This window comes from Colius striatus, chromosome 1 (assembly GCF_028858725.1).
Source record: "Colius striatus isolate bColStr4 chromosome 1, bColStr4.1.hap1, whole genome shotgun sequence".
NCBI classification, from domain to species: Eukaryota; Metazoa; Chordata; class Aves; order Coliiformes; family Coliidae; genus Colius; species Colius striatus.
Genome location: NC_084759.1, coordinates 200,900,645 through 200,914,378, shown reverse-complemented (window position 1 = coordinate 200,914,378; position 13,734 = coordinate 200,900,645). Strand labels below are relative to the sequence as shown.

Sequence of the window (13,734 nt, the reverse complement as noted above, 5' to 3'; positions counted from 1 at the left end):
GGACTTGACCTCCCAATAACATTCATGATGGTAGTTTTCCTGCCACAACTTTCCCGGCATTTCTAAACTAACAATGGTTTCCTGCCAGGGCAAATATCTTGATTTACAAACAGAAATTAAGTTGGTTTAAAAGTAGGTCTGGAATATCGTGTCCAGTTCTGAGCTCCTCAGTTCAGGAAGGACAGGGAGCTGCTGGAGAGAGTTAGCACAGGGCATCAAGATGATGAAGGGAGTGGAGCATCTCCCTTATGATGAAAGGCTGAGGGAGCTGGGGCTCTTCAGCTCAGAGGAGACTGAGGAGTGAACCTCAATAATGTTTACAAATAGGTAAAGAGCAGGTGTCAGGAGGATGGAGCCAGGCTGTTCTCAGTGATGGCCAATGATAGCACAAGGGGCAATGGGAACAAGCTGGAACAGAAGAGGTTCCAAAAAAACATGAGAAAAAGCTTCTTGACTGAGGGTGAGGGAGCACTGGCACAGGCTGCCCAGATGGATTGGAGTCTCCTTCTCTGGAAACATTCAAAACCCAGCTGGACAAGTTTCTGTGTGACCTACTCTAAGTGGTCCTGCTCTGGCAAGAGGGTTGGACCGGATGATCTTTTGAGGTCCCTTCCAACCCTTAAGATTCCATGATTACACTTAGAAGCCTCATCAAACTGACCATCAATCTAAACCCCTGGGGACAAAACCAAACTGAAAAATGATAGCTTTGAAGTTCCTTTTGTGCCAAAACCATTTTTTAAAAAACAGATCACATTTCTTAAATGTTCAATAAATATATTTATAACATATGCAAAGGGTTTTTTAGAAGTGTACCTTTACTAAACATTATCTGCTAATTTAAATGGAACAGTAAATACTACACAGTATCTGCTTGTTGACAAAATCTTATAGAAAGTGAGACTACTGAACTTGGAACACATCACCTGAAAGTACAGTTTCTGAATGCAATAAACAAGTTTTTGGTAGCCACAACCTCCTGCAAAGCTTAAGAAAAGAAAGTGACTTCAGTTTATGGAGGTTGCAGACTTATTTCATTCAGTTAAAATGACAGAACAAAAATCAAAAATGTTTGTCTTCCTCTTCAATCTAAAAATAAAGTCTAAATGCAAGGAAAGACACAGCTTTCTGGTTCTAAGTATCCTGAAGTGGTCAAAAATAAAGGAAGAATTTAAAAAAAATAATCCAGAAAGTATAATTAAATACTGATGAATTTCAAAAAGCTTTCATTTACGTTCCAACGTAATTAAATACCTGTAGTACCAAAGTCACAAGGTCTGAGATGTTCTATCATTATGTCAACTGACTAAGAAGAAATTCAACACCATAAATTGTGAATATTAAAAAAAAAAACAAATACATTTTTACTACCATGACTACACTTCCTTCAAGTGACACATCAGTTGTGTGCATGTGAAGTATTTGGGTTTCAGTTTTATGGCAACTAATGCACCCTCTGCATTTACAAGAGTCGTTTAATTACAGCATTGGTGAGAAACTGGGTCATCTGAGATCTGATTAGCCCTCCAGAGATGCCTCTCCTCACTTAGTACAGAGGAAGCCTAAGATTACCACATTCCTAAACAATCTAAACTATAGTTTCATATACACTTTAAGGAAGAGAAAAAAAAACCCAGCAGTACTACTTGAAAAGACAGCCTCATCCACTGACCACCTCTCACTCCTGCACTTCTCACCCTGCATTGCAGCCTACAACCATTGATGCAGCTATGTAGTAAACAGCTTAGGGAGTACACCCACTTCAAATCAACCTCAGGAACACTAGTGCAGCAAGGAAGAATGGAGGAATTCAGACAGGGAAAGGACTCAAACTCCTCTGATTGGCAGGCACATATATTTTAAGGGAGTCATGAAATTTTCAAAACCCTCAGTTCAGCCTTGGCTCCCACAGGACAGATCTTTCTATTGGAACTTCATTCAGAGCTTTTCTACAAGTTTCTATAACTCATTACCTCACACATCTGAATCTGTACTTCAAGTTGGAAAACTATCTTCAGCATGCTTGCTGATAGCCTCCCTGGAGTACTACTGGCTGCACCATACAGAGGTAACAGCCAGCTATAGAGCATTAACTGAAAACCACTAAAGCAAATTGAGGTGAAAAGTTAAGACAATGCAGCAAGACCAAGAATGGTAGGGGCTTCTCTTGACTGCTAGGTTCAGGAGCCAAACAACTTTGAAGACATTTTACATGCTTCATCTTCCCACTATAAAAAAAAGTTACTACACAACTACTTGTGGTCCAAGCAGACATGTACCACAGTTATGTACAGTGGCAAATTCCCTTGACAGTTTCAAGAAAAAATAGAGCCAACATAAGATAAATGCTTATGTTACCAATGGAGTAATTGTACAGGGTTGTTAATATACAGTAGTTTACTACTGTGGGTTTTGTTCTTTTGCAGGTAGTTGAATGACAAAGGGAGATATTTAATTCTTAAAATGTTTTATATGTACCTCAAGTCTTCAAACTAACCTTTTTCCAGTCTTCACCATGGCTCTTTATCCCTTATGTCATACAATCCTTAATCTTTCAGATCTTCTATTTCTCTTAAAGAACTACTATTTCAAACTACAGTAAAGATGAACTAGAAGACAACATCTTCTTTATTTCTTAAGTCACAGAACTTCTAAAAGATTAGAAGACAACAGTGTTGTGAAATCAAAATAACAATTGTTAAGGAAAACACCTGCAACTTCAAACTTGTGATGAACATGTTGTAGGGTTTGTGGATCAGAAATAAAATAAAAACTTAGCATGTAACATTATAATCCTTTAGCTATTTGTTATCATGCTTCTTATAAGGACATTTTAGCCTACTGCTAAGCTTTCCTTCCTCAGTATGCAGTTTCATGTATGAATCAGAAATTGGTCTTTTTCCCTTCTTTCAATCTCAGCTCAAAGAAAAGAACTACAAAGCCTCTTAAACTACTATCAATCAGCTTTACAGCTATTTGCAACACTTTACCCCAAAACACATAACCACCTTACATTTTGTGTAAGGCACAAAACAATTGTCCAACTCCCAGCATTTATTTTATGAACAGTTGGACTTGGTCCTCAATTGACTGCAAATTCATTCTGGCATACAACAGAGGGAGACTGGAGGTGAAAACTGAATCAGCCTTAACCAAACAGACTTTGCTTAGCCTAGGAAGCTTTATAAAAGCCCAGAATACACTTTTCTCAGTTGCAAGTATAAGTATAATAACACATACTTGCTAAAGCATTCTATCTTTATCTATTGAGACTGATCTTAACATCTGTTTTAATTCCCAAATTGATCACTCAGGAACACAGAAACTGGCAGCCACAACTAATTCTTTACACACACTGTAAGAACTCAAAAAGAAAGGAAAAAAATTGCTATGTTTTTAGAAATCACAAAACCCTAAGGTACTTCTGTGAACACAAACTAGAAAGCCAGCCGTAATGAGAGGTCAAGATAAATAACCAACCATGAAACAGAAGCAGCTTTTAATCATACCACTGAGGTCTGGATTTGAACTAGTGAAGCAAAATGTTTCCCACCTCATTACCAGGTCACACTGACCAGTTTCAAAATATAAAAATCACATTGCATAGCATCTCTCCAAACACACAAAAAGTACTCCTATCCTCAGTCAATTACAAAGAAAACCTGTAGAGATACTGAAGCATGAAGAATAGCAGGTGAAGTTCTCAACTGCATGCAGTCTTAAGTTTTTAGGATGTGGGAAACAAAACAAAAAGCACAAAGACGGGGCCAAGAAAGAACTATTCTGTACAAGTTATGACATCAGAACAATTTTAAGTTAATATTTCATCCTTATACATTTAAGGGGGGGAAACTTAACATGTCAGCAGCTTGTTGCAACAGTATGTACTACCATTTAGTTTAATTGTTTGCAGAGTTCATTACTGTAGCTCAAGTAAGTTTACTGTACCAACCTTTCTTCAAAGCAAAAAAGTACAGGATAAACATAAAGACCACAGTTTAAAATGACAAGAATTTTTCACAATGTTACATATTTCTGTCAACAGCTTGAGAAAATGCAGAAGATTAAACTAACTCTTTATGTGATGTGACATTCTAAGCAGGTTACACACAGCCATGATTTCTCTGACAAGAAAGTTCCCTTGAAATACTAAATAAATCAAACTTAGCCACATTGTATACATTTACTCATCTTTTGAGCATGTGAGCTCCCTGTCCTACAGGGCACAGAATGTTAGTATCATTTATAACACAGATTTGTCTTATTTATTAAAACAAACATTCATAAAAGCACTCCACAGAAATAAATGCCTTACTAGAGACTGCCTGAAGTTTTAACACCTTTTCAGAGTCTCTGCATTGCCCAACTACTGTGCATGGTGGACTTGGCAATTGTGTCAGTGGTCTTCACCAATATTGGAGAAGATCCAATACAACAGGATCCAAACATACCAATACTTACTTACATACCTGATAAAAAGTTAACAACAGCAGTAGTTTCTCTGTTTACTTTCAAAAATAATTCTAACCTATCATTTGCTTAAAAATAAGCTTGTGTGCAGTTCTTAAGTACTAAGATACAGCACATTTACTTCTATAAGCTATTTACTTCACACAAGTTGTGATATAAGGTAAAAATGATTTCTTAAGCTAATGATTAATGTTGGCAAAAAAAATCCAAAACACATAAACTGACTGAATAAATTCAGGACAGATATTAGCAAAGGGATTTAATAATTTAGGACTAAGATTCTATAACAGCCCTCCACAAACAGCAATGGAAATATATACTGCACTGAGCATATCACAAGAAAATAGCAAGTAGGATTCTATAATGCAGCTTGCACATAAGAGCATTCTGAATTTTTTAACCACAAAATTATCAGTCTTCTTGCACTTGATACTCACACATTTTAGATAGATTTGTTTGAATTCCACCAGATGATGAACAAGTTCAGAATACTAGAGGTTCCATCCCTTTCAACAAATCTAGCTATCCTAGGTGCCCACAGATTTTGTGAAGAAGCTTATACATGTATAAGTATGCAAAGAAATGCATAGGCTTCATAACCTAAAACTATGTAGATCATGCTTAGAGTTCCTCTGAAGTAAACCATAAACTAAGAAATCCAACACCAGCTGAACATAAACATTCCATCTTCTCTAAAGCATTTTTTTAAAAGCAGCATTTTCTGTTGTGTTCTCGAAGCTGATCACTTACCATCAACTAATACATCTAATCTACCACAAGAATCCTGTGTCCTGCAAAGAAGAGACTGCATTTGAATAACATTATTATTTATTACCACAAAAAATACTGCCAATGTGTTCTCTCTCATTTGAATAAGAGTCTTCATGCTTCCCAATATAAACTCTTCACTCTGGAATTCTGTCAAAATCTTAGCAAAATCAACAGTGGTTTGCTCAAGTCATAACTGTATTTGTTGTACTCAAACCAACAAGGTTACAGCAGCACCTCTTCAAGTTACACTTCACACAGCAACTATGACTAAAAAGCTAAAAAGACAGTTACTCGTGTTTAAGACTATACATGAGGCAACGACAGCACCAGACGCTCTATAGAACAAATGAAGATTAACATGGTAGCACTTGATAAATCAGGATCTTCAGATATTTGAGTAGCTGCCTGGAAAGTTGTCATCTATGTCATACAGCAATTACTTCAAACATCAGAAAGAACATTGAACAGCAATATGAAAGAATACAGGTATAATTTTCTATAAATACTAAAGAGGTTCTGTCTATACAGAGCACGAACCTTGAAGTTTAGCAATTCTTTCAGTCCCTTTTTTTAGTGTAGTTTTTCCTTTGCTGCAAGCATTTCCTTCATCACTCTTCTTTCTTCCAGATGTCAAGTACAGTCATTTTTCATTTAGTTTGACAAGAAATTTAACCAACAATTTTCTTTACTCACTTCCTCCCAGAAAATCAAATGGTCTTATTTTCTATCATAGGATATAATTATCCTGTGAACTAGATGCTCATACTTCAACAGATTCAGTACAGTTGTGCTGAAACTAAGCTATGTTATACATACAGTTCCTGTGCATATGAAGCTATATCCTTATTTCTATACGATGTAAGGCTGGGTAATGTTGCTGCCAAGAATTACATTAAGAAGTCTCACATCCGCAAAACTTATGAAAGACCTTTAAATACCCAAAACAGTTTGCTAAAAAGAGATTATCTTAACCATCAGATATGGTACCAAACTTCTGGTGTCCTTCCTCTGTTTTTTCCACCAAAACAGATCTTAAGTCAGAGTTTTCTATGGCTCAGATCTTTCCAATGCATGCCAAAATTCCATTGGGATCAGACCTCCATACTGGAATTTGAGTAATATATTTATTTTTTCTCATAAAATGAGGTCTATTCATTTTATGTTGGATTTTTACCAGCTATTTTAATTCACTAGACAGTCACATATTTTGGAGCTCTTAGCAAGCCCAAGATGTTTTCCCCTTAGAGTTATGTATTTTATTTATACTGAAAAAAAAAACCCCAAACACAAACATCAGCTTGTTACAGAACTCGTCTTCTTGAAAATGATACAAGACTACCAACACAGAAGCCTTAGAGAACATACTCGTCCAAAATTTGCAGATTAAGAACAGCACCTGCCAAATCTCAGCTTTACTTGGTTATTTTTAAAGAACTGGAAAGACAAAACTCGGTAGGAACATTTTTGAGAAAGAACTATGTTCCAAAACCCACCATAGAAGTACATCTCAATTGCAAACTACAGGTTTCTGTTTTCTTAAATAAATAGATTTACTCACTCATGACTGGAAATTTCTTTGCATATAATCCAAGACAGGTCTTGAAGCCAGGTATCTTGTTGGAGAAGGTTTCTCAGAGGTATACATGTCCTAATGATGGGAGGAAAAAAGAAAAAGACAAATCATTTATTCAACTTCAAATAACTAGAAAAAATGTTTCTATAAAAACTTCTCTTCTACTATTTTTCCATGCTCCTTGGTATAATAGATGCATTTGTTACCACTGTTTCTTGCTTATGGATATATTTTTACCAACTCAAAACTGCACTTTCTTCAGACATTCATATTATAAACTTAGCTGCATGTACTAGTGCATAAAATACAATTGCTCCCAAAAGATAACAAACATTCTTAAGAAATTAAAAATACAAGACTACAATATGGCCATACTCCCTGAAAATACCATCAAAACATTATTTTCCTTCAGCAAACTCAGCTAACACGAAGATGTAAATATAACCTTTACAACACAAGAACTACAGATAAGTTTACTAAAGACGTATGGGTTGGCATTAGCATCCAACACTTCCTCCTCAGAGTTAAACTCTAATCAGATCAACAATTCATAATCAAAATGAAAAGAAGATATCAAAGTAGGGCAGATATGGATTCACTAACAATATCCCTGGCTCTCCCCAAAGCAAAATACAGAGGACTTAATCTCCAACAATGACAGCACAGCAAGTACATTTTGGAAAATTTATTATATAATCTCCATCCTGCTGCTGCAAGCAAGTTTATTCAAGTCTGATGGAACAGTTAAATGAAAGTCACTTCACCTCACAGCTGAGATGAAAAGAAAAACCTAAATATATCTATTAAGCTATAAAGATTTTTTTCCTCTAATATCTGTACACGTAGTTTATTTCCTCTTTTCAGGGCCAATTAGAATTTGCTGAATCTGACCACCTGTGCTAATCCAGACAGATAATACCTTGTGCTGACTCAGACTTCAGCTCTCAACTCTCCCGATTTCCTAATATTGAAAAAAGCCAAAAGAAAAGATCTAACTTTTTCTAAAGGTTGAGTTCACATAACATTTACAGATTTACAGCACACACTCAAGAACTAGAGAAACTATCACAGAACCGAATTCATGTCACAAGATAGTTCCTGTATCAATTGCTAAAACCAATGTTGTATACAGGAAAATCACAAAAACAGCAACATACAAGCAAATCCAAACCAAACCTAAAAAAAATCCAACACCACAAACAAAAACAAGCACCAAAGAAGAAAAAATCCCAAACAACCCACTCAAACACCATGAAAAATCCAACTGTCAAAAGGAAGGCTTCAGTACTGCTGCAGACTGAAAACTACAATCAATTTATTTTGCACTGAAAAATTAACACAGGGAAGAGGTCCAACAGGGGAAGAAAATGTTATGATGCTGAAGAAACTATGCAAATATCATAAAAAGGCCACAGATGAACATAAAAAGCCATTAGATGTTGCTACTCCTGAAGAACAGTTTGAACTGCAGGACCTGTTGAATCTCTACGAATGGCTGCTAAATAAAATATTTAAGCATACACAGCCTAATCAAAGTGTCTGGTTAAAAAACATCACGACAACTGCAGTCTTGTCAGCATCCTTTTGATTACTGATGTCAAAATTAGCAAATATAACTACCATGACATTTATTTCATGGATTAATTACAGCTATTACGTTAAGAACATCAAATGAGTCCAAAGCACTTTGGATCAGAGCTCCACACTACCTTTGGGCCCAAACTGCTCTTCAGTCTTACGCAGAGTCAACTGAAAGACTGAAGCCTCCCATTCAACTTAATTTGCTGAAGGCATCATCTCACCTTACTTTTGTAAATACAAACTAACAATACCTCCCCTCAGAGACATGGCATTACACAACATTTTATTGTGTGTATGTACAGGAAAAGGCTGTTCATTAGGAAAAAACAAAACACCAGTTCTGAAAACCACTTCAAGCTAATAATAGCGTAATTATGCACCATATCGCTTATGAAAATCTAGTCACGTAACACTACGGAAACGAGGAGGGGAGAATATAGCAGCTATATACTACCTAAAAATGTGCATCATCCTGAAAAGTGAACCTTTCAGTACACCACAGCAACTCAAACTCCATTTTGCAGCTATAAAATGTTAATCCCATCTTGCCTTCTGGGTCTAAATGTTTTGCTTAGCTATTGCTGATATCTGCTTACTATCCAACATAGACTTTTGGCTACATTCTGGTTTTATTCTTGGAAACAATGAGGTTTTGCTGTGTGACCTGATCTAGGTGGACCTGTTTTTAGCAGGGGAGTGGACTAGATGATCTCTAAAGGTCCCTTCCTACCCCTACCATCCTATGATTTGTCCTTTACACAAAATCCCTCCTCCTTCATAACTTCATAATTTTGCTGAAGGCCATTTACACGGACTATTTGAAAGTCCTTAAGTCTAAAAAAATGAAAGTTTCCTCTTTTATCTGTATTTTTCAAGTACAGCAATCGCAAGCAGTATGAGAAAGCCAGGAAAAGCCAACACTGCCAAATATCAGAAAGTCTGGACTTCCTACGGCATTACAATATTGACGCTTTTCCTAAGGATGTGTGTTACAAACTGAATGGTTATCACTTGGCTCTCTCAGCCACAACCTGATTTATTTCAGTGCTTGCAGGGTTCTCTCCTGTAGAGAAACACAACTGACTATTACACAACAGAGAAAGACAGATTAACAGTTGTTGAGTGTCTTGCAGAAAGCCATCTTGGAAAAATGTCTCTATTCAAAATAGTACCTATGTCTTTTATGCTTTCCTTTGCAATTGGCAAGGCTATAAAAAACCCCACACACATACCTTTGACCCTTCTCTTTTCCCGAAGAGCTAACCCTTTTATTCCATCCTGGACTTCCTCTACAGACAGACATCCACTTGGCAGTGTTCACCTGAAGTACTTGTAAAACTACGAGCAGCATTTTAACTTATTTCAAAAGAATACCTGAAGTAAGAGAAGCTCTTTATAACTTCAAAATTCAAGCACACTAATAATGCATTCCATTATTTATTTTCACACATAATGCCCTGTTTCTTTTTTACCCACTACTCTGTTTCAGGATAATTAACACAAGCCAGATTACTACTACCCTACAGCATATTAATATTTCTATGCACTATAGCTCTATCCAGAGAAAATATTTTCCTGTAAGTTGGCAATTAAAGATTCAGGCCTAGTCTGTATGTGTGTTACTGTAGGATCTGTTTAACTTAGCTGCTAGGGAGTGAACATTAAGAATTTATATCCCAGTTCCCAAGAACCAAAAATCACAGGAGTGGCACGCAACTGTGCTGTTTAAACACAAAGACAAAATAGTCTAAAGAGAGTCCGTCTGGCACAAATTAGTGGTTTAGTGTCATTTACTTTCTTCTTTAAATCAAAATGTTACAGCCTCTCAAACAAAACACATGCAGAGATTTAAGCAGCACATGTTTTAAAGTTTTATAGACAGCTGGCAAAAGATTATTAGGTCTGAAATTATTAGTTTGTCTACTGTATAATCAGAGGGCAAAAGAACAGCCGGTTAAAACGCAATTCTACTAAATACTTATTGTACCCTGCATTCAAGTTGAATTAACTTCGAAGTTATAGTCAGTAACAACAGAAGTTAGAAAGAAGTAAAACTAAGACACTTCAGAACATAATCACAATTCCTAATCTAGCACCAAGCTTCTGAGAACCCCAGCTCAGAAAAACGCCCAGGACAGGGCCAACGCACAATTCACAACTAAACAAGACTACTACTGTTGAAGAAACTACACAAAATCATTGACTGGCCACAATTCAGGAAGCACATAGACGTACAAATGAAATGAGCACAACGACACACCCTCCTCTTTGTTCACAGCAGGAATATTTACACTACAAAGCGTTGAAGCAAATTGCTTTTAGTTTCAGGCGCTGCTGACTGGCCGCCGTACTTAATAAACACACGCCTAGCAGAGCTTGAGTTTCGACTGTCACACACCAGCTCTAGATTGCAGGGCAAGCATCGAGCTAGATAATCATAGACAACAATTATTTAACAGAACTAACTGAACTGATCCTCCACAAAATACATTCGTTGTGAACAAGGCAGATGCGCATTTGCTTTCATTCCACTGTAACTCAGCGAAAGCTAAAAACCAGCTAACTCATAGGCAGCTTTCTGTGCAGCTGGCTGCTCCAAACAGAAGACAGCACAAAGAAAGTTATTCTTAAGCTTATGCGGGCCAACGACTGGTACAAGAGTTTGGTGACAGTGTTTTAAGTCACCACTTGACTCTCATTCAGCTGGCAGTTCAATGGCTTCGGTGGTTTCCTACAAGCAACCGTCGACGCCACAGAAAAAAACCTGAAACATCTGATAATCGGCTCTTTTGCTGAAAGTCCCGGCAGAAACTAAGAGAGGGTTATGGAGACTGAAGTCTGTTGGCAGCACAGCCCGTGGGAAGCACGCAGGGCTGTGGACCCTTCCGTACGAGACCACAGACTCCCAGCCTGACACCTCTTCACCACATACCTGAAGTATTACAAAAAGCACAGGAGGGAGCAGGTACAGAAAGCAGTAGTGCCAGAAAGTCACGTAAAACAAAGGTTCGGCCATCCAACACCTCCCTGCTCCCACCAGCGCTTGATGGTGCAGCCTCCCGTCTTGACGGAAAAGGCCCCAAGGGGAATCCGACCCACAGCACTGACCCCCTCAAAACATCTTCCCCCCGACTCCCCTGCCTCAGCCTCACCCCTGCTCTGGCTGCAGAGGCCCAGGCTACCACAGGTCCCTGAAGAGACCGCAGCCCCCATCCCCTGCTTGGGGGTGCCCTTTCCCGGGCGGCCCCCCATCGCCGCCCCGCCTCACTCAAGCCTTACACTGGGACCCAGGGCCATCTCCAACAGGACTGCCCTCGGGCTCCCCAGCAAACTCGGCTAGGCCGCCTCTCCCACCGCGCCGACCCCCTACAGCTCCCCACACGCTACCCCCTCCGCCTCCCCGCAGAATTAGTAGGGACCCTCCAAACACACACACCCCTCCGCTGGGAGTGGAACAGCCTGCAGCACCCCAGCACTCTCCGGGAGCCGGCTCCCGCCTCTTCCACCTCCCCAGCCCCGCGGGTGGAGCGCGCGGCTCGGGCTCCCCCTCTGGGGAGGATGGTATTGCCCGCCCCCCTCAGCTCTCTAGGAACTAGGTCCCTCTCCGCTTGCTTCAATGGAGAGGTCCGGCACCGCATCTCCCCACACACGCCGCGTCCCCCCGCGCCCCGGGAATGGAAGGGTCCGGTCGGCCACCCCGTGGCGCCCCCCGACCCCGGGGCTGCACAATGGCCGGACGCGCCGGGTCGGCCGTACCTTCGCTCGGCTTCCTCCGCCTTCCGGGGCCTCCGTCCGCCTCGTCCCCAGCGGCACTTCCCAGCCTGCTGCCCCGGGACCGGCGGCCTCCAACCAGGAAGTACCCCGGCGTGACACCAGCGGCCGCCACTATGGAAACCCTCCCCGCCCCCGCCCCTCCCCCGCCGCCGCCGTCCCACAGGGCTGACCCGCCGCTGCCGCCATCTTGGGCTCACAACGAGGCGCCGCGAGTGCGACCCCGCGGCGCTCTCTGCTCCCGCCGCCGCCATCTTGGGCTCGGAACGAGGCCTCGGCAGCGTGGGGCGGGCTGGGGCCTGGGCGGCGCGGGAGCTGCCCCTCGCCGCGGCCGGGAGCCCCGAGCGGTAGGGATGGGCGTCCAGAGGTGTTCACGGCTTCAGCCCCAAGGCTTAGCCGTGCGCCCACCGACACCCAGCTGAGGCAGCAGGAGCTGCAGGCTGAGCACACACGTTAGCTCCTGTCAGGAGAAGGCATCCTGTGGGGAGAAACAGGGAAAACCAAAAGGGGCATTGTGCCACACAGATTCAGCTTGGCCTTTAGGCTTTGCTGCTTGGACTACCAAGACTCATTTTGAAAGCCGCCTATGGTTTTGTCAGCCAGACCACCAGCATTGGCTATGGGAGGGCTGAGCGTGGCTTTATAGGTGAAGTTATGGTTCTCTGTGAAAATGAATACAAAGGGGTTGCCCATTCCAGCTCTCCTGGCATCATGTGCACATCACAAGAGGGCTGGCTTTGATCGCAGCCCAACCTCTTAAGCCGAGTGCTCCCACTCTCTGTGTGCAAATAACTTATACATACACATCCCTATGCTTTGCATGAGGCAGTGAACCAAGTTAAAAACAAACCTGCCAGGGAGGAGGCGTAGAAGTAATGACAAACAGCTGCTTCAGACTATTAGATATCCCAAATAGCACCGTGGTGTCATGACCAGAAGGGGCAACTTTGGTTTAAAAAGAAAACCATTGTGGTTAAGAGGGAATTTAGAGTAGCAATGAAATATGACAAAATATGATTAGAAGGAAGATTAAAATAAACACTAGTTAAAATGTGCTACTGAAAGACATCCAGTAATGGTTCCAAAAGAGAGTAATGTTCAGTAAACACTTTGAGTGATTTAAACAGTCCTGTGTTTGTGTCATAATTAGATTTAAATGCTTCCTATTCAAATAGTAAGCAAGGAATTTGGCATTAGCTACGGAAGTTAAACTCCTGGTTCAGACAACTTGCACTGGGACTTGTAGGCCCCTCAACTTCTGATAATAATTTTTTGCTAAATCATACAATTCAAGGACATTTCATGACAACTTAAAGAAAGCACTGCTCCATTATTTCAGGGTTCATTTGATGAGTAATTATTGACTGGGTAGCCAAAGATCAGTAAATCTTTTATACAGATATGTCAATTTTTAGTAGGCTTTCTTTCCTCGGAGGTCTCTGTCGTGATTAATAAAAACCAACGTGAATAGTGTTACTTCTGGAAAATCCATAGGTATCACCCCTGCCACAGGAAACACCTATGCCAGCACATCTCACTGCCTCTGAGAATTCAGGGAATCTACATAG

The 13,734-nt window shown here is 40.4% G+C and overlaps 1 protein-coding gene across 2 annotated transcripts in view; it reads right to left on the bottom strand.

The window, feature by feature from the left end:
- Window positions 1–12,245, bottom strand: part of USP6NL (USP6 N-terminal like) — a 127,520-nt gene extending 115,275 nt beyond the window's left edge. The window contains exons 1-2 of one of the 2 annotated variants that reach the window (XM_062020081.1): window positions 12,152–12,245; window positions 6,800–6,889 (exon numbers count right to left, since the gene is read on the bottom strand). In XM_062020081.1, the coding sequence (XP_061876065.1) occupies window positions 6,800–6,803 (4 nt within the window). In that variant the 5' untranslated portion in view covers window positions 6,804–6,889; window positions 12,152–12,245. Of the gene's footprint in view, window positions 1–6,799; window positions 6,890–11,831; window positions 11,908–12,151 lie in introns of those variants that run through there. The other variant, XM_062020086.1, reaches the window with a different exon arrangement.
- Window positions 12,246–13,734: the final 1,489 nt, after the last annotated feature.